This window comes from Pongo pygmaeus, chromosome 16 (assembly GCF_028885625.2).
Source record: "Pongo pygmaeus isolate AG05252 chromosome 16, NHGRI_mPonPyg2-v2.0_pri, whole genome shotgun sequence".
In the NCBI taxonomy this organism is placed as follows: domain Eukaryota; kingdom Metazoa; phylum Chordata; class Mammalia; order Primates; family Hominidae; genus Pongo; species Pongo pygmaeus.
The window spans coordinates 71,045,589-71,066,151 of NC_072389.2; the positions used below are offsets into that span (position 1 = coordinate 71,045,589).

The 20,563-nt window shown below is 43.7% G+C and overlaps 2 protein-coding genes across 15 annotated transcripts in view; one reads left to right on the plus strand and one right to left on the minus strand.

Annotated features, from left to right (window-relative positions):
- Positions 1-4,638, minus strand: part of INTS14 (integrator complex subunit 14) — a 32,085-nt gene extending 27,447 nt beyond the window's left edge. Inside the window, exons 1-3 of one of the 12 annotated variants that reach the window (XM_063652299.1) lie at positions 4,162-4,484; positions 3,067-3,150; positions 595-878 (exon numbers count right to left, since the gene is read on the minus strand). In XM_063652299.1, the coding sequence (XP_063508369.1) occupies positions 595-816 (222 nt within the window). In that variant the 5' untranslated portion in view covers positions 817-878; positions 3,067-3,150; positions 4,162-4,484. Of the gene's footprint in view, positions 1-582; positions 879-3,066; positions 3,151-4,051; positions 4,115-4,161 lie in introns of those variants that run through there. The other 11 variants (XM_063652298.1, XM_054450232.2, XM_054450231.2 and 8 more) reach the window with 11 other exon arrangements.
- Positions 4,593-20,563, plus strand: part of SLC24A1 (solute carrier family 24 member 1) — an 87,790-nt gene continuing 71,819 nt past the window's right edge. For 2 of the 3 annotated variants that reach the window (XM_054450226.1, XM_063652293.1), the window contains exons 1-3: positions 4,692-5,960; positions 12,221-12,322; positions 17,674-19,689. In XM_054450226.1, coding sequence (XP_054306201.1) covers positions 17,800-19,689 — 1,890 coding nt within the window. In that variant the 5' untranslated portion in view covers positions 4,692-5,960; positions 12,221-12,322; positions 17,674-17,799. Of the gene's footprint in view, positions 5,961-12,220; positions 12,323-17,673; positions 19,690-20,563 lie in introns of all 3 variants that reach the window. The other variant, XM_054450225.2, reaches the window with a different exon arrangement.

Genomic DNA, 20,563 nt, shown 5'->3' on the forward strand with positions numbered 1-20,563 from the left:
TCTTGACTGCTCACTATGGGTAGGACACTGTGTTAGGCACTGCTGGAAATATTATGAATATTATGATTTAGAGATGTTGTCAGAAAGTAAATTCTGACATAACACAGAAAACACCTTTGAAAGATAATATCTACCAACTGAGATTTGAAAATTATGATTTATTGGTATCAAAATCAAAGCTATTTGTTGGAAAAGAAATATCATTATGAATTATTGTAGAACAAGAAAGGGCTATTTTTTCATTTCCTCAAGTTTTATGGGAGAGTAGAAAAAAATTAAGTGTTCAGCCTAAAGACCCTAAATTTTAGGGAATGGAGCACTACATCCTGAGACGCTCACTTTTCCACAGAGAATTCCAGAAAACCAAGAGAGGAAAATAAGGGAACAACTCACAGCTCTAACTCATAGCTGTGCCGAAGAAACAGTAGGCATACGACCTACTGGTTGTGAATTCTTGTTGTTTAGCTACACATATTAAGTACTCATAGACTTATTAAATAATGCCAAAGTTCTAAATGTTCAATGCATTATAACACTGTTTTCCTCCCAACAAATTTAGGCCCTGTACATACAATAACTTACTACATTTTGTACCTGTAGGGTATTATAATCTCTCGTGAAGGGGACCATCAACTCCCAAAGTGATGAAAAAACCACAAGTGCTGTAAATTCAAGCTTGTAATTTGTGGCCATGTGCTCAAACAGCATCGTTAAACCATGGGCTGCTAGGTGCTTACGCTGGTATTCCTCGGACCCCTCAATAGACACAGGTCGGGTCATGGAAAGGGATACATCCATTACCACCACTGTCGGCATGATGAAAATGATCCCAGTGTTCCCAATCAGAATGCAAACAGACAGCTATAAACAGAGAAATGCTGCAGAAAATAAATAAGGTCTTACATGTCATGGAGAGAAAAGAATATTTTTCATCACAACTTTAACTAACTTCCCAGAAATTAGCAGAGGCAAACACCATTTAAGCTGAGGTGAGATATAATCTGTAGAGAACTCAGTGAGAGGGAAGTGAGCAGCTTAGTTCATTGTAAGGACCACTCTTACAATCACCCATTAAGTGACCATAAATCAAAGCCCATCTAAATATATCTATTGGAAAAAAAAAAAAGCCCTGCTAAATTCAGGTAGCCCTTGTCTTTCACACATTCGACTTTTATGCAACTTAATAAACTCCTACATCTCCTAACACTTAATTTACTGAAGAACATTTCTAGTTGTCATATGGTGGTGCTATTTGACAAACAACCATTGTTTTTTGGCACTGTCACAACCTTTTTGCAGTATTAGTGCATGTGTTTAATTATTTTGTTGGTTGGTGCTCTTGTTTCAGTAAAATGAATGCCAAATATAAAAATGAAAGGACTAGTAAAGTCATAAACCAAATTGGAAATCATTACGCATAACAAAAGTAATAAACTGTTAGCCTCAGTAGTATTCATTGTACATAAACTGGCCAATGGTGCTTCACTTGTGAAGGAAAAGAAAAAAATTAAAGAATATGTAAGGTCGGGCACAGTGGCTCATGCCTGTAATCCCAGCACTTTGAGAGGCCCAGGTGGGCGGATCTCTTGAGGTCAGGAGTTCGAGACCAGCCTGGCCAATATGGTGAAACCCTGTCTCTACTAAAAATACAAAAATCAGCCAGGCATGGTGGCTACTTGGGAGGCTGAGGCACGAGAATCGCTTGAACACAGGAGGTGGAAGTTGTAGTGAGCCAAGATCGTGCCACTGCACTCCAGCCTTCCAGCCTGGGTGACAGAGCAAGGCTCCATCTCAAAAAAAAAAAAAAAAAAAAAAAAAATTATACAGCTGGAATTATCTCATGAAATTGTGTAAAAAAGTCAAAATGTACAAATAGAGTTATTCAAAACTATGGATTGAGAAGTAGCATAAAGAAAACATTTTGGTGCTCAAAAATAAAAAGGTTTACAGATACACAGACCTGCTCATGGGTATATAGCCTGCTGCTACTCTATTATTAAGCAAACTGTAGTCTGCTGACATGATGAAATGTCATAAAACTATAAATAAATGACATAGGTACTATAGATATCAGAAATATTTACAGAAAGCATTAGTAACTGAGAAAAGCAGGCCCCAGAACTGTATTATACACTGCTTACAACTTCATAAAAATCATAATGCATATATACAATTAGAGAGATTAGGTGGATATAAACAGGTTAGAAATTTAATGTTCACAACTTTCTTTTTTGGGATTCACTTCGCAACATTTAACAGTAGCCAGACTGCTTGTTTAAGGATGGTGCCCAGCTGCAAATGTGTCATATTCTAAAATTCCATTTGTTCTTTTTTTTTTTTTTGAGACGGAGTCTCGCTCTGTTGCCCAGGCTGGATGCAGTGGCGCGATCTCTGCTCACTGCAAGCACCGCCTCCCGAGTTCACGCCATTCTCCTGCTTCAGCCTCCCGAGTAGCCGGGACTACAGGCGTGTGTCACCACACCCGGCTAATTTTTGTATTTTTAGTAGAGATGGGGGTTTCACCACATTGGCCAGTCCGGTCTCGAACTCCTGACCTCGTGATCCACCCGCCTCTGCCTCCCAAAGTGCTGGGATTACAAGCGTGAGCCACCGCACCCGGCCAAAATTCCATTTTTAAGTAGGCTGTTTTGAACTCAGAATACACTGGTTCATGGAAACAATGTTAACTCAGGTTGTAAGCATAGGCGTAAAAGAAGAAACGGAAAGTTCCTGAAGGATGGTTCACTCAAGCAGTATAGGCCCGATTAAAAAAAAAAAACAAAACCGAGGTCCTGCACAATACTGGTTCAACTACACTATATTAGACCATAACATACGCTCACTAAGGGCAGGGACCATGCCAGATTTTGCCCATGATGTCTCCTCAAAACTTATCACAGTAACTGGCATATAGTAGGTGCCTAACAATTTGATAACAACTAATGAACTACCCCTAAATCACCAGATATACCACACGTTATTTAGCAAAATACATTATAAATGTTAACTCTGGACACCAGAAACACATTTCCTCTTCTCAAGCAGAGATATGGGGGACTCCCTCACCTCTGCCCAGCTCCTGTGGTAGTCCCATTCATGCAGGGAGGCCTTTTTACAAGTTGAGGATCATGAGGAGTACTGCCCTCACCTCTTAGGAGAATGGGAGGAAACAGTTTACACAGACTTAGATCAAATACATTAAAGCACTTTCAGCCCGTGAAATCTGCTGTTGACAGTGATGACAGCTGGCAGTCTTGCCTTCTCTGAAGACACCTCTGGAACTGGCTCTTTCTCCCAACTGATGCATTTGTGTCGACTCCCAAATGCACCTCATTAACAGTTACAAAGTCGTGGGAAATCAATTTAGTACTCAGGTTGGAGTAAAGGGGGGAACTGAAAGTTCCTGAAGGATAGTTCACTCAAGCAATCTAGGACTGATTAAAAAAAAATAAAAAAAGGCCAGGCACGCCTGTAATCCCAGCACTTTGGGAGGCTGAGGCGGGCAGATCACCTGAGGTCACGAGTTCGAGACCAGTCTGACCAACACGGTGAAACCCCATCTCTACTAAAAATACAAAAATTAGCCAGATGTGGTGGCGTGCGCCTGTAGTTCCAGTTACTTGGGAGGCTGAGGCAGGAGAATTGCTTGAACCCAGGAGGCAGAGATTGCAGTGAGCCGAGATCGCGCCACTGCTCTCCAGCCTGGGCGACAGAGTGAGACTCCGTCTTGGGTAGGGGGGAATCCCTGCCCACCACAATCTAGCAATTTTGTGAGAACAACACTATGTATTCCTCACTTGGGTGGATTCTGAGCCCCCAAGTCTCCCACCCCCACCCCCTTCCCATGTGTACTGTTCAAACTAGGGCTCTTCTTTCTCAAGAAGTCTGAGAAATAGGCCCTAGCCACCCATTTGTCCTTGAATACCAAGTGTCCATCAGCTAGACGTTTATAATTCTTCCCCGAAGGTGATAATTAGCTCATTCATAAAGAACTGATTCTCGGCAGTCTCGCTCTCAAAGCGGGATTCTACCTGAATTTCTAGGGCCCCACCTGCTCTTTGGCTTTCCCGTCAGTCTCCGGGAGTCCCTCCCCAGTTCTCAGACACAATTTCATCTCTAAAAGTCCAGACTGAAAATCACATGTGGGAGATGTATTTTTACCTTTAAAATCAGTCAAGAAAATGTGGGATCTGGAAGTCTCTCTTGGAAAGAGGGGGCAGAGGGGGGCTGAGCAGAGGGCGAAATCGTGCAGTTTACGCGGAGCTGGGGACCCCGAGCTTCAGAGCGAGGGGAGGCCGGGAGCAGCGCCCCGGAACTGGCGCCTCACAGACGGCGCGGGGCGGCCGCCACGGTGGCGGGAAGGCCAAGCGCTGGCCCTGGGTTGTTCTTCACCCCTAACCCCTTCACCTGTAACCCCAACAAGCAACGAAAGGCAGCCCCGGGCCCTCGGCCTCCCCACTCACCCCGTGCCCATCACCGGACACAGTCCGTCGGCATAAACTTTCCGACCGCGCGCCACAGCCGGAACTATAAGGCCGCGCGACAGAAGGGAACCCGGCGCCGGCACTCCGCGCTGGGCGGGGCGGTCCTTGGAGAGCTTCAGGGTCGCCCGGGCAGGGTTCTGGCTCATCCCAGAGGGACGCTAGGAGGCGCGGCCTCTCTTCGCGATGGCCAATCCGCGGCCACCCCTCTCCTCCCACAAATCCCCAACTTCTCTGAGCCTTGGCTGGGTTTCCCGCCGTGTGTCTCTGCATTGCCCTGTGTCTCTCCCCATTCTCGGGCTCTTTCCTCCCCCTCCTGCCCCACTGACCCATGGGCCTCACCTGGCCCAGTGACTCTGTGACCGCTTCACACTTTTGTCCCCTCACTCCCCTGGGCCCCGTCGGTGCATGAGCCCAACCCTTCCTGCTATTTTCCTCGTCACTCTTCAGCCCCCTCTCTCATATCCTCTGAACCGGTTGACAATACTCTTCGTGTTCTTTTTAAACTGCAATTCCTGAACTACAAATCCTGGCCGGGCGTGGTGGCTCAGTCCTGTAATCCCAGCACTTCGGGAGGCCAAGGTGGGCGGATCGCTTCAGGTCAGGAGTTTGAGACCAGCCTGGGCAACATGGTGAAACCCCGCTCTCTACTAAAATACAAAAATTAGCCGGGCATGATAACAAGCGCCTGTAATCCCAGCTACTTGGGAGGCTAACGCACGAGAATCTTGGGGGGAAAAAACCCCAAAACTGTAATTCCTGGCTGAGGTATGCTTTGTATATCCTTCTTAGCTGACCTGAGCCCAATTTACCTCAAGACTTGGCCTCTTGGTCTCCTCAGCCCAAATGCTCACTTTATTCTCCTATCCCCTCTTTGAGGGAAGCAGAGGGCCTTCCTTCCCCTCATCCTGGACAAGGCATGCGTGCTCAGATTTTCCTGTAAGGCAACATGGGCTCTTGCCTGCCACTCTGGCCGCCTGGTGTCTCCATTATAGTCGGTGCCTCAGTGAGGTCCTTAAGAGGGCAAGAGGTGACTTTCTTTCTAACTATGTAGGGAGCCAGGGAATCCCGGCCAGAGATAAGCTTAGATGGATGCCAGCAGGCCCCTGGGTAGTTAGGGTTCAAAGAACAATGTGGAACCACATAGGTTACAAAGTGAGTACAGAAAGGCCTCTAGAAGGCCGCAGGCATTTGCCTTTTTCTTTTAGCTGATAGGATGGGGCGAGATTAGGAGATGGGACGAGGAAGGAGGATGCTTTGAACTGAACAGACAAGTCTGTCTGACTTCTCACAGCTTGTTCTGTGGGAGAGTGTGGGGCCAGTTGCTTGTAGTTTTTTCCTGCCCCTGGGAATATCCCTGCCAGCACTGGGGCCCAGGGCCCTGCAGACTGCCCTATTTGCTTCAAAACTTCTTTCCCCAACCTGGCTGATCTCACCATGTCAAGATCTAGTTATGCTTGAGCAGGCATTGGGCTCCAGGTAAGTAAGGCGGCAGCCTGATAACTTAGTCATAATTTCTAATCTTGCCCTATTGAGAGGGATGTGGCCAAGAATGTGTGGGTAAGCAAGTGTCTAGTTACCCCTAATGTGACAATGACTTAGCCATAGGGTTACTGTCCTCGTGGTAATTCTGGCTCAGTTGGAAGATCTGATTCATTACCTTACCCAGCTCTAAAGCTTAAGATAGTTTGTTGATGGATGATCAAATCTTGTGACCTAGTTCTTCTGAATAACAGGCTTTTGGGAGACTTGGAAAGCGAAAAATCAATATATTAAATTGATGATAAAAGACACAGCTGCCAGGAGGACTGTGTTGCTTAGGGCAACTAGTTTGTTTGTTTTTTTTTTCCTCCTTAGTGGAATCCCATTACAAATCAGAAGGTTGTTTGGTGACTATAACATCAGAGAACATCAGCACAAAGGTTAGAAGGCTTTAAAGAAGGTGTCTTTCAAGCCATAGCTGGCTGATGAATTTCTTTTCCCCACTCAAGCGACCCTCAGCATTTGCGTGTTTCCACACACACATTAAAGGAAATCAATAAATAGTTTCCTTTGCATAATCTCTCATTCCCTTTATTTTTTCCTGCCTTGAAACAGTGGACTGCTGTCCCAAAGGCTTTGAAAGGCAGTGTTTGATCCCCAGTCTGACAGAGGAAAGGTTAATGACAGAAAAACCATGGCTCTCACAGGGGCTAGGTCCTGGGGAGCTCAAAGGGAAGTCTAGATATCTAAATCTCCCAGAGCATGTGTTGAAAATGCAGATTCCCAGACCTTGCCAAGTGAAATGGAAATAAAATTTCATGACTTCATGCTTGAGAATCTTTGTTGTTAAGTTCTCAGGGTGATTTTGTGTGTGTGTGTGTGTGTGTGTGTGTGGTGACAGGGTCTTTGTCACCCAGGCTGGAGTGCAGTGGCATGGTCATGGCTTCTTGCAGCCTTGACTTCCTGAATTTAAGCAATCCCCCCCAACTTCAACCTCCCGAGTAGCTGGGACTACAGGCATGTGCCACCATGCCTGGCTAATTTTTAAATTTTTTGTAGAGATGGGGGTCTCACTATGTTGCCCAGAGTGGTCTCGAACTCCTGAGTTCAAGCGATCCTCCCTCCTTGGCCTCCCAAAGTGCCAGGATTACAGGCAAGAGCCACTGCATTTGGCCCCAAGATGATTTTTCATCTGCAGAGATAAGGGGTAGGGAATGAGTAAGCGAAGAAAAGGCTGAGGGGTGGGGGAAGAGCAGTGGACCTACTTCTCTCTTGCATTCTTCCCTCTCTTCTCACACTCCCATGATGTCCTTTGCCCTGCATTTCCCTTCCTGCCCCTGTAGTCTGGAGACTGTTCACTCCCAAATCATACTTCCAAGCTCCAGCCCCTTCCTCTCATCATTCCCCCCTCCCTATTTCACTATTTTCACCAAAGCAGAAGTCAATTATAAATATGACCCTTCTGTCTTCTGAAAAAAATTTTATTATGGAAATTTTCAAACATAGACAAAGATAGGGAGATTAGGATAATAAATCCCTGTGTGCCCTTCACCCAGTTTCTGCTGTCAATGCAATCCTCATCTTGTTTCATGTACACCCCTACTGACTTCTCCCCACATATTATTTTGATGCAGATCCCTGATAGCATAATATTTTATCCAGGAATATTTCCTTATGTATCTTTAAAAGAGAACTTAAAAATATATAATTGCAATACCATTATCAAATTTAACATAATTAACAATAAATCCCTAATATCATCAAATATCTAATCAGCTTTCAAATATTCAGTTGTGTCATAAATATCATAAATTTTACTTTTTTACACTTTGGTTGTTTGAATCAGGATCCAAGTAAGATCCAGATATTGAAATCTGTTGCTATATCTCAGAAGTCTCTTTTAATCTATAGGTTTCTCCCTCTTTTCCTTTGAAATGTATTTGGAAAACTGTGCTCCCCCTCCTTTTAAAATTGCTCTCAATCCTCTTTCAGTTTTTTCCAGAGCATTTGAGAAAACCACAAAGCTTCTCTCTATTTTAAATAATGAAAAGACTCACTGAACAAAGAAAAGCTTTTACACATTTCCAATTCCAATTAACTTTGCCTCTGCTCTGAAAATAGGGTGAGCTTTATCCATTGCTGGATCCCCCAGGGTCTGGCATGTGATGGTGGATATGCATTTGTGGAAAGAAGATAGGAGGGGAGTAAGAGAGGTTATTGGGAAAAAAAAGTGAAAGAGGAAAGCAGAGAAAACTTGGTAGACACTACATTTCTCTAAGAAAGTAGAAAGGAACTTCTTTCTTCCATACATTCTTTCCTTTGAAAAGTGCTATAAAGGCCTAGAGTGGTGGCCCTCAGCACTTTGGGAGGCGGAGGCAGGAGAATTGCTTGAGCCCAGCTGTTCGAGACTAGCCTGGGCAACATAGAAAGACCTTGTCTCTACAAAAATTAAAATTACCAGGTGTGGTGGTGTGCACCTGTAATCCTAGCTACTCAGGAGGCTGAGGCAGGAGGATTGTTTGAGCCCAACTGTTCAAGGGTGCAGTGAGCTGTGATTGTGTCACTGCACTCCAGCCAGGACAAGATCTTATCTCTAAAAACAAACAAACAAACAAAATGCTATGAAGTCTAAATTTTTAAAGGCCCCTCATGATCTGGGCCTTGACCCAGGCTCACCACTCACTCTCTTAAAACCTTGGTGGCATCTTTCAATGAAAAAGAAGATAAAGCCAAATAAAACTAGTTTTTACAAAATTATAAAAAGTGATTTGTGAGGCTGGGAGGCCGGGCACGGTGGCTCACGCCTGTAATCCCAGTACTTTGGGAGGCCGAGGTGGGTAGATCACTTGAGGTCAGGTGTTCGAGACAAGCCTGACCAACATAGTGTAACCCTGTCTCTACTAAAAATACAAAAATTAGCCGGCTGTCATGGCGGGCACCTGTAGTCAGCTGCTTGGAAGGCTGAGGCATGAGAATCACCTGAATCCGGGAGGTGGAGGTTGCAGTGAACCAAGATCATGCCACTGCACTCCAGCCTGGGCAACAGAACAAGACCCTATCTCAAAAAAAAAATAATTTGTGTCTATGGATAAAAATTCAAAGTTAATTTTAATTTTTTTTTATCATACTTTAAGTTCTAGGGTACATGTGCACAACGTGCAGGTTTGATACATAGGTATATATGTGCCATGTTGGTTTGCTGCACCCATTGACTCATCATTTACATTAGTTATTTCTCCTAATGCTATCCTTCCCCCACTCCCCCACCCCCCGACAGGCCCCAGTGTGTGATGTTCCCCACCCTGTGTCCAAGTAATCTCATTGTTCAGTTCCCACCTATCATTGAGAACATGCGGTAAGTTTGGTTTCTGTCCTTGAGATAGTTTGCTGAGAATCATGGTTTCCAGCTTCATCCATGTCCCTGCAAAGGACATAAACTCATCCTTTTTTATGGCTGCATAGTATTCCATGGTGTATAAGTGCCACATTTTCTTAATCCAGTCTATCATTGATGGACATTTTGGTTGGTTCCAAGTCTTTGCTATTGTGAATAGTGCCACAATAAACATATGTGCGCATGTGTCTTTATAGTAGCATGATGTATAATCCTTTGGGTATATACCCAGTAATGGAATTGCTGGGTCAAATGGTATTTCTACTTCTAGATCCTTGAGGAATCGCCACACCGTCTTCCACAATGGTTGAACTAATTTGCACTCCCACCAACAGTGTGAAAGCGTTCCTATTTCTCCACATCCTCTCCAGCATCTGTTGTTTCCTGACTTTTTAATGATCACCATTCTAACTGGCGTGAGATGGTATCTCATTGTGGTTTTGATTTGCATTTCTCTGATGACCAGTGATGATGAGCATTTTTTCATGTGCCTCTTGGCTGCATAGATGTCTTCTTTTGAGAAGTGTCTGTTCATATCTTTTGCCCACTTTTTGATGGGGTTTTTTTTTTCTTGTAAATTTGTTTGAGTTCTTTGTAGATTCTGGATATTAGCCCTTTGTCAGATGGGTAGATTGCAAAAATTTTCTCCCATTCTATAGGTTGCCTGTTCACTCTGATGGTAGTTCCTTTTGCTGTGCTGAAGCTCTTTAGTTTAATTAGATCCGATTTGTCTATTTTGGCTTTTGTTGCCATTGCTTTTGGTGTTTTAGTCATGAAGTCCTTGGCCATGCCTATGTCCTGAATGGTATTGCCTAGGTTTTCTTCTAGGGTTTTTATGGTTTTAGGTCTAACATTTAAGTCTTTAATCCATCTTGAATTAATTTTTGTATAAGGCGTAAGGAAGGGATCCAGTTTCAGCTTTCTACATATGGTTAGCCAGTTTCCCCAGCACCATTTATTAAATAGGGAATCCTTTCTCCATTTCTTGTTTTTCAGGTTTGTCAAAGATCAGATGGTTGTAGATATGTGGTGTTATTTCTGAGGCCTCTGTTCTGTTCCGTTGGTCTATATTTCTGTTTTGGTACCAGTACCATGCTGTTTTGGTTACAGTAGCCTTGTAGTATAGTTTGAAGTCAGGTGGCATGATGCCTCCAGCTTTGTTCTTTTTACTTAGGATTGATTGTCTTGGCAACATGGGCTCTTTTTTGGTTCCATATGAACTTTAAAGTAGTTTTTTCCAATTCTGTGAAGAAAGTCCTTGGTAGCTTGATGGGGATGGCATTGAATCTATAAATTACTTTGGGCAGTATGGCCATTTTCACGATATTGATTCTTCCTATCCGTGAGCATGGAATATTCTTCCATTTGTTTGTATCTTCTTTTATTTCGTTGAGCAGTGGTTTGTAGTTCTCCTTGAGGAGGTCCTTCACATCCCTTGTAAGTTGTATTCCAAGGTATTTTATTCTCTTTGTAGCAAATGTGAACGGGAGTTCACTCATGATTTGGCTCTGTTTGTCTGTTAATGGTGAATAGGAATGCTTGTGATTTTTGCACATTGATTTTGTATCCTGAGACTTTGCTGAAGTTGCTTATCAGCTTATGGAGATTTTGGGCTGAGACAATGGGGTTTTCTAAATATACAATCATGTCATCTGCAAACAGGGACAATTTGACCTCCTCATTTCCTAATTGAATACCCTTTATTTCTTTGTCTTGCCTGATTGCAAGGTTGGCCAGAACTTCCAACACTATGTTGAATAGGAGTGGTGAGAGAGGGCATCCTTGTGTTGTGCCGGTTTTCCAAGGGAATGCTTCCAGTTTTTGCCCATTCGGTATGATATTGGCTGTGGGTTTGTCATAAATACTTCTTTTACTAGAGACAGGGTCTTGCTATGTTGCCCATGATGGTCTTGAACTCCTAGTCTCAAGCAATCCTCCCTTCTCAGCCTCCCAAAGTGCTGGGATTACAGGAGTGCACCACTGCATCAGGCAAAATTCAAAGTTTCAAAATAGATGAAGTGAAAAATAAGCATTTGCTTTCCTAGAAGCAACCATACATATCTCCCTGCCTCAAGTATGATTCTAGCCACTGGGTTGGAGAAGTGAAATATCAGAGTTGTTGTTTGTTTTTGTTTATTCTATATCTATTGGTGACAGAAGTATAGCCATTCTTACATATGCTTTGCAAAATTGTCTCTACGTATGTATGTATATATGTGTATGTATATACATATTATATATACTATATAATATAACATATATAATACTTTCTACCTAAATGCAACAATGTTATATATACTGTTCTGCATCTTGCTTTTATTGTTATTGATATACTAATATATCTTGGGCATCACCTTCATTCCTTTTAGCTGCTGTATATAATTGACTATTGTAAAGATGTGCCATATCATTTATGTAATCAGTTTTCTATTGACATTTAGATTTCAGTTTTTGCTACTACAAGCAAAGCTGGAAAGGGCCTGGTAGACTAATATAGGGACTTTTTCTCCAATTGAGATGGGAAGCCACTGGAAATTCTGGCATATAGGAGGGACATTATTTGATTTACAGTTTAACAAGGTCACTTGGGCTGCTATACCCGATTTACACATCTTCACCAGTATCTTCGTTGGCACTGGGTGTTATTTAAATTTCTTACTCTTTGTCAGCTTACAGGGAAAAAAGGGTATCTTGCTGTGCCTCAATCATCATGCCTTTGTAAAGTCAGATTTGACATGGGAGTTTTACTTAGTGGGCTGTTTCTCTTACTTTGACGGGGGTTGTGAATAGTACTGGGACTGTGTGGTTTCCTGCTTGGCCACACTGAAGTCCTCTGAAATCACCTCTCTGACCTTTTCTGTAGGCCTCTGGCCCCTCCAGAAGGGCCACTTGACTGTAAGGATGAAATCCTGTCTCTGAGCTGCACTCAGTGTGAAGTGCCGCCACCTGCATCTCCCTGTCTCAGGTATGGTTCTAGCCACTGGCTTGGAAAGATGTGTCATAGGATGTTTGGGGACTTATTTTGTTGTTTTCCACGAGTGACAACTGTACAGCCATTTTTAATCCTATAAACAATATAATATGCACAAATAAAACAATATAAACAAAAGGTCTTAGGCCATGACATTGTACAGGTTGGACAGATCAAAGTGCTTTTCCACAGATTCTCTCGCTGTTACTCTAACAGCAGTTCCATGAGGAAGCTTGTCTTTCCTGGTTTCATAAATGAGGAACCTGAGAATGAGAGACCTTAGGCTTGCTCCTCATCAGACTTGTTACTTTATTAGAAGTTGCAAAGCAGTACCTGTAGGTTAAATTCAGCCCTCAGACTCATTTGTTTGCTTCCTAATATTTTTAAATTGTTTGACATTGGAATACTTATTGGTGGGTCATTTATTCTCTGTCCAGACATAGCCCCCAGCACGCTCCAGTTACTTAGAAAATGATTGATGTAACTTAATTTTATCTACCCGGGACCTAAAGGCATTAAAATCTGCAACCCATCAATGCGTGCTGTCTGCCAGATTAAAAAAAAAAAAAGAAATAAAATTTGCGACCCTTTCAAATCTTGTCTGCTTTCTACTGTACAACTGTAGAGTCGGTTGCAACTCCTGATGTAGGCCCAGAAATAAACCAGCCTTAGCCACAAACCCTCCACGTCAGATGAAAAGTCTCGTTCCCTCTTCTTTCTGTTTTAATAAAAGTTAGGAAAGGCCTAGAGCTTTGGAGGGCAAGGAAAGGCCTCCTTGCTGTCCTGCCAAACCTCTAAGATCCGCCTTCCTCATCCCCTTATTTTATTGTGAGGGTCAGAGCCAGATCTACCCCATCTGTTCTTCCATCCTGTTCCAGAGGAGGGTATAAAATGAGGCAATTTTGTAGAGCAAAGCAGATCAGCCTCCCCTTCTCAGTGGTGCTGGCCATTCTCCAGCCATTCGCTCTCAAAAGGTCATGAGCTTTTTGAGTGGGCATTCTCCTCTCCATCCATGTGTAGCTCAGGGGCCCCATCTCTGAGCATCTTCCTCACTGGGTTATGCTTTTTATATTTAATGTATATAAAATATATTTAATAAATATATTTACAATATAAATAAATATATTTATTAAATAAATATATAAATATATTAAATAAATATATTTATTAAATATATATATAAATATATTAAATAAATATATTTATTTAATAAATATATTTATTAAATAAATATATTAAATAAATATATTTATAATATAAATAAATATATTTAATAAATATATTTATAATATAAATAAATATATTTAATAAATATATTTACAATATAAATAAATATATTTAATAAATATATTTACAATATAAATAAATATATTTAATAAATAACTACATTTACAATATAAATAAATATATTTAATAAATAACTATATTTACAATATAAATAAATATATTTATTAAATAAATATATTTAATAAATAACTTTATTTATAATATTAATAAATGAATAAACTTATTTATTTATTAAATACATTCATTGCTTGCCAGGCACTGTGCTGGGCTCTGGGGACTCAGTGGTGAATAAGACAGGCAAGTTCCCTGTCTTCTTGGAGTTCACCCGCTAGTAAGAGTTGCACACATTAATCAGGTGATTGCACAAATAAATACACAGTAGAGTGTTGTAACAATGAAATGCATGGAGACCTGCTGACCCCTCTAACACAATCTGATTGTGATACCTAAAAGCAGAAAAACAACAACAATAGTACCCAGCACTGTTAATATGTTTTACAAATTAATTAATCCCCACAACAACCCTATCAAACAGGTAATGTCATTATCATCCTCATTTTACAGGATGAGAGGTTTATAGCCACTGAGAAGTTAAATAACTTGTCCAAACTCACATGGCTAGTACAGAGGATGCTTCCATTCTTGGTTGAGCAGCCAAATTTCCTGCTGAATTTCAAAATGTGCCAGAATCCCATGATAATAAGACAGAAGAAACTGGGTTTACCCCCAGCAGGTAGGATTTAGGTTAGACACCAGGAAGAACTCCTTGGCAACATTTATGAACATATGAGAGAAAGGAATCACTTTTCTGAGGATTTCCTTCTCCCCTGAATTTTTTATATTGAATAAACAACATTGTAAAAATAGAGGAGTTATTTCAGAAAAAAAGATCACTCATTTTACTTTGTGAATTATGTTCCTTTTTTCATCTTTCTGGGCCAGATTGAGACTGTGTTACACAGTGGCATGAAAAGGGAAAGAACTAGATTTGGTTCTGCCCACAGCAGCATAAAGGCAAGGACATGTAACTAGCAGACCTCAGGCCCTGATCCCAGGCTTCCAACATCCAGAGTGACCCCAGCATACTCAGAGATGAAGCCAGCTCTTCCACAGTGGGTGGGCCCTTCTGTGGGCTTCAGCAGAGGGAGCTCGTGACCTTCTTACTGTTCCAGGCCACTCAAGGTGAAGCAGGGTAGAGGTGAGGCTATGAGGATTAACTGCTATTTCAGATGAAAGTAACCCAAAGCATCATGCACCCAGGTACTCTGGAGGAAACAGGAAAGGGAGAAAGGGGCAGTCAGTAAATATCAGGCCGAGTTAGCTGAATGATTGAAAGGGCTTCCAGATCAATGCTTAGGATCACAAGATCCCCACTACCCTACCCTACTCCCACTTTGATCAGCTCCAAGTCATGGGCTGGAGGCGCAAGGGGCTCAGGGCGCCACCTCCTCAGGTATCTTGGGATGTCCCAGCCTGCTCTGGGGAGATCCATTAGTGCCCTCTACACCAAGGATTTCCTTTAGGCCTAATAAAATAGATTTCATGTATGAAGTGCTTTGAAGTTTGCTTGGTGTTTTCTCTATCATCTTTGTTTTTTATTTTGATTATCACATTCACCTTACAGATAGGTAGGACAGGTATTATTATCCCCACATTTACTTTTAGAGTACATTAGAATCACACAGTAGCAAGTCGAGCCTAATGCTAACTGAGGTCTTCTGATCTCTTAAGCCCCAGTCACTTTCCCTTGGTTTTCTCAGAGCGCCTTCTGAATCTTTTAAAAACTTTCCACCATCTAAGCATGGAAACCCTAGACCACCTCTCATTCTCATAGCTTAGAAATAAGTTTGAGAAATCTCCCCAGTTCCTCCACTGACTTTGTGGGCCCACAGTGAGCCCCTCTGTGTCCCTGGTGGAAGGCCCACTCTCTCAGGCTTGGTTAGGTGCACTGGGACCCAGAACTTGTGCAATGCCCTGATAAGCTTCTTAGAGGAGGTGGGTATTAGCCACGATCGGATATTCTTCCCCTGAGCTGCCCTTCACACCCGACCCTGCCTTGAATTAGGATTCCATAGGAGAGCTGGGGGCAGGAGAATGGGTTGTTGCCTGCTGTCCAGCTTCAGACCCACTCTTTGAGATATTGGATTCTGACAAGTTTCCAGAGCTGAGAAGACGGCCAGATGTCAAGGTCTGGAGGTAAATGATGTAGTTAGGTAGGAGGGATCAGCTGCGGTGCCAGCTCAGCTCTGTTACATAACACAGGAACATTAGAAAGAGAGAGACTCTCTGAAATTTCTGCTGGGGATACGAGTGGGCTCGCTGCAAAGTGTTGAGTTCATGGCAAGGATCGGGGGGCTGCAGGGAGATAGTGGAAAGAAAATTATAGAAATCAGGGACAAAGAAGGAAGTTCACTTATTCCTACTTCTCCTTTTGCTTGTCCCTCTCCTGCTTTTTAAGACAAGTACCTTTGCATCTCTGATTAGTGTGGCATGCAAGAAAGAAAGGGGAATTAGGAGGCTCATCTGCTTGGCTACTCACTAGCTGTGTGATGTTAAGCAAGTCACGTCTCCTCTCTGGACCTCTGTGTTTTCATATCTCAGATGAGGAGTTGTACCAGACAGATTGCATGGGTTACTCAGCTCACTTCTAAAATATCATATGCAAAACCAATCATTTCCAGTTATTGTTTTGTAGGAGTTTGTGGACATTAATTAGAGAGTTAATAAATAGTTACTTGCGCTGGGCCTCAATGCCCTTCTTTATAAAATGAGGATTCTTTGAGGGCCTTTCATGTTCTTCCCTCCTTCGTTCTTGTATAAAACTAACCTGTCCATTCAGTGCTTTTCTTTTTTTTTTCTTTGAGACAGAGTCTTGCTCTGTTGCCCAGGCTGGAGTGCAATGGCGTGATCTCGACTCACTGCAACCTCTGCCTGCCAGGTTCAAGCAATTCTCCTGTCTCAGCCTCCTGTGTACCTGGGATTACAGGCATGCACCACCACGCCTGGCTAACTTTTGTATTTTTAGTAGAGATGGGGTTTCACCATGTTGGCCAGGCTGGTCTTGAACTCCTGACCTCAAGTGATCCGCCCACCTCAGCCTCCCAAAGTGCAGGGATTCCAAGCGTGAGCCACCGTGCTTGGCCTGTTCAACGCTTTTCATATGTTTTTGCTCGTTCAACATTCCTGTGACACTGTTATTACTCATATTCTAATTTAATTTAAATTAAATTAAAAATATTATAACATGCACATGATAAAAAGGTCAAACTAACAGAATATACAGTGAAAATAAGTCACCTTCTGACCTTTGATCCTCAGTTTCCCTTCCCCAGATGTCCTTCCAGAGATTATCTTTGCATAACCAATATATATGTTATCATGCCCATTTCACAGATGAGGCACCAAGGCTCAGCCTGTCCAGGATGACACAGCTGGTAAGCAGCAGAACAGGGAGTCTAGGCTTTCAACTCCATTCCCCATGATCCTCCCACCATGCCATATTCTCTGGGAAGCTCTATAACATTAACTTTTAAGCTTTGCCCACTCTGGATGGTGGAATTGTTTTAAGTCAGTCCAAAAAAATACATGGAGCCCTAATGTCCCTGGCAATGCCTTCCACTGCTGCCTTTTTGTCTATAGCTTAAAGCCATATCTTCCTACCTCCTTCCTGCCTTTGATAAGGTGAGACATGTGGCCTGACACCAGCTATGGATGATTGAGCTCCCAGGATCTTAGGCTTGAACCTGAAGAGTACTGGCAGATCTTTTGCTGAGAGCCCAGGGAGGACTTGGTAGACTCCATAGTGCACTCAGGCTCCAGCTTAGGAACCTGGGCTGCTGGCATGCCTACATAGTACAGAGGACCCCTAGGCACTCTTTCTCTTAAGAGTAGGCATTTTCCTCTGGAGCAGGGGGCAGGAGTAGTTTACTCTTGCAAAGACCCCATGCATGATAATTTTGTGTTCCTGGGGCTTCTATTATCACTTCTTTCTATATGAGGGTGTTATGGATCCCAGATCTCCTCTTAGTGGTAAATAATCTCTTTTTTTACCCACCTAGGGTTGTGGATACCCCCTGGCTGGGCTTCATGGAGAAATCTTCTCTGATCACCAACCTGAATCCCAGAGTAGCCTCCATCTTAGGACAGAATGAGAGGCCTTCTGTAACCAGATATAACTGGCCAGCATGGGGAAATTGATCAGGATGGGGCCGCAAGAGAGGTGGTTACTCCGGACAAAGCGGCTTCATTGGAGTCGCCTCCTCTTCTTACTGGGAATGTTGATCATCGGTTCTACCTATCAGCACCTTAGGAGACCCCGGGGCCTTTCCTCATTGTGGGCAGCAGTCTCTTCTCATCAGCCTATAAAACTGGCCAGTCGAGACCTCCCCAGTGAAGAGATGATGATGGTGAGCAGCAACCCTTCAAAACCTAGCTCCGAAATGGGGGGTAAGATGCTGGTACCCCAAGCCTCAGTGGGCAGTGATGAAGCAACACTGAGCATGACAGTGGAGAATATCCCCAGTATGCCTAAAAGAACAGCCAAGATGATCCCAACAACAACCAAGAATAATTACAGCCCAACAGCAGCAGGTACAGAAAGAAGGAAGGAAGACACCCCAACATCCAGTAGAACACTGACTTACTACACCTCAACTTCAAGCAGACAAATAGTAAAAAAGTATACCCCAACACCCAGGGGAGAAATGAAGAGCTACAGCCCAACTCAAGTCAGGGAAAAGGTGAAGTATACTCCTTCCCCACGTGGTAGAAGAGTAGGCATTTACGCTCCATCCACATTCATGACAATGGAAACAAGCCATGCGATCACCCCCAGGACAACAGTGAAGGACAGTGACATTACAGCAACCTATAAAATACTGGAAACCAACTCTCTTAAGAGAATAACGGATGAAACCACCCCAACCACTCTCAAGGGAATGTTTGATAGCACCCCAACTTTTCTGACACATGAGGTAGAAACAAACGTCTTGACTTCTCCAAGGAGCGTCATGGAAAAAAACAACCTGTCTCCCCCCAGAAGAGTGGAAAGTAACAGCTCAGCCCATCCCTGGGGGTTAGTGGGAAAGAACAACCTGAAGACTCCCCAGGGAACAGTGCTGGTGCATACCCCAGCCACCTCTGAGGGGCAGGTGACAATAAGCACCATGACAGGCAGCAGCCCAGCAGAAACCAAAGCCTTCACTGCTGCCTGGAGTCTTAGGAATCCCTCACCCAGGACCAGTGTATCAGCCATCAAAACAGCCCCAGCCACAGTCTGGAGGCTGGCAAAGAAACCTTCCACAGCACCCAGCACTTCAACAACCCCCACGGTCAGGGCAAAGCTGACCACGCAGGTCCATCACTGTGTGGTTGTGAAGCCAACCCCAGCCATGCCCACCACTCCCTCCCCAAGCCTCACAACGGCCCTGCTCCTAGAGGAGCTCAGTCCCAGTCCCTCAGTGCTGCCTCCCAGCTTGCCAGACCTCCACCCCAAGGGAGAGTACCCCCCAGATCTGTTCAGTGTGGAGGAGCGGCGGCAGGGCTGGGTGGTCCTGCACATTTTTGGCATGATGTATGTGTTTGTGGCCTTGGCCATTGTTTGCGATGAGTACTTCGTTCCAGCCCTGGGTGTCATCACAGACAAGCTGCAGATCTCCGAGGATGTGGCAGGTGCCACATTCATGGCTGCTGGAGGCTCTGCTCCTGAGCTTTTCACCTCCCTCATCGGTGTCTTCATTTCCCACAGCAACGTGGGCATCGGTACCATTGTAGGCTCTGCTGTGTTCAACATTCTCTTTGTCATTGGCACTTGTTCCCTCTTCTCCCGAGAGATCCTCAACCTCACCTGGTGGCCCTTATTCCGTGATGTCTCCTTCTACATCCTTGACCTGATAATGCTCATCCTCTTCTTCCTGGACAGCCTCATTGCCTGGTGGGAGAGCCTGCTGCTGCTGCTGGCCTATGCCTTCTATGTGTTCACCATGAAGTGGAACAAGCATATCGAGGTCTGGGTGAAGGAGCAGCTCAGCAGGAGGCCAGTGGCCAAGGTCATGGCCTTAGGAGACCTCAGCAAGGTAAGGACAAATTGGCTCAGGCTTCTCCAGCCCCTTTGAGATGAAAGGATGTGGCGAAGCCAGGACCTGAAGAGAAGGTGCTAGATCAGACCTCAAGAGATGAATGCTCTGGTTCCCTTACTATTTATTCAACATTTATAGAGTACCTATTCTCTGCCAGGCACTGTGCTGGGGTCTTTGTAAGCATGACATTGGCTCAACCCCTAATTACCCTATAAACTGGTTATATTGTGATCCCCATTTGCAGGAGAGAAAACCGAAGCCCAAAGAAGTTAAACCACATGTTCAAGGTCACACAGCAAATAGGCAGTGGAGCCAAGATTTGAACTTGGGTTGGTGTGACCAGGTGTTTGGAAATGACATTTGAGTTGGGCTTTAGAGAATGTCCAAGAAGATGCCAGGCGAGGAAAAATGATAATCTCTTCCATGTGCATGGCGTTCAGGGTTTAGCTAGCTCCCTCATTTTCATTTAATCCCGTTAGTTCACATTCCAGACTTGGAGGGGCTGATGGCTTGGATGGCGTCTGAGAAGGGGGACGGTTTTATATTTTTGTTTTGTTCTGAAAATATTAGAGAAGATGGGAGGTCTACTCACCCACTGACAAGCTAGTCCTGGGGGCAGAGCCCCTCTCTCTGTGCCCGCTGGAGGCCAGACACCAGGAGCACTAATCCTGGGCTTTCTCCTGACCCATAAGTTCCTTTCCAAGAACTTCTCTGCCCACTTGAGGGACCTTCCTGTTAAATTCATTGGATGATTCAATAACCTGGAAGATGATTAATTGCAGGAGTGATCTCTGAAAATTCATTCCAAATTTTTTTGGGTTTTTTGGATTGGGAGTAACTGGGACTACAGGCACATACCACTACACTCGGA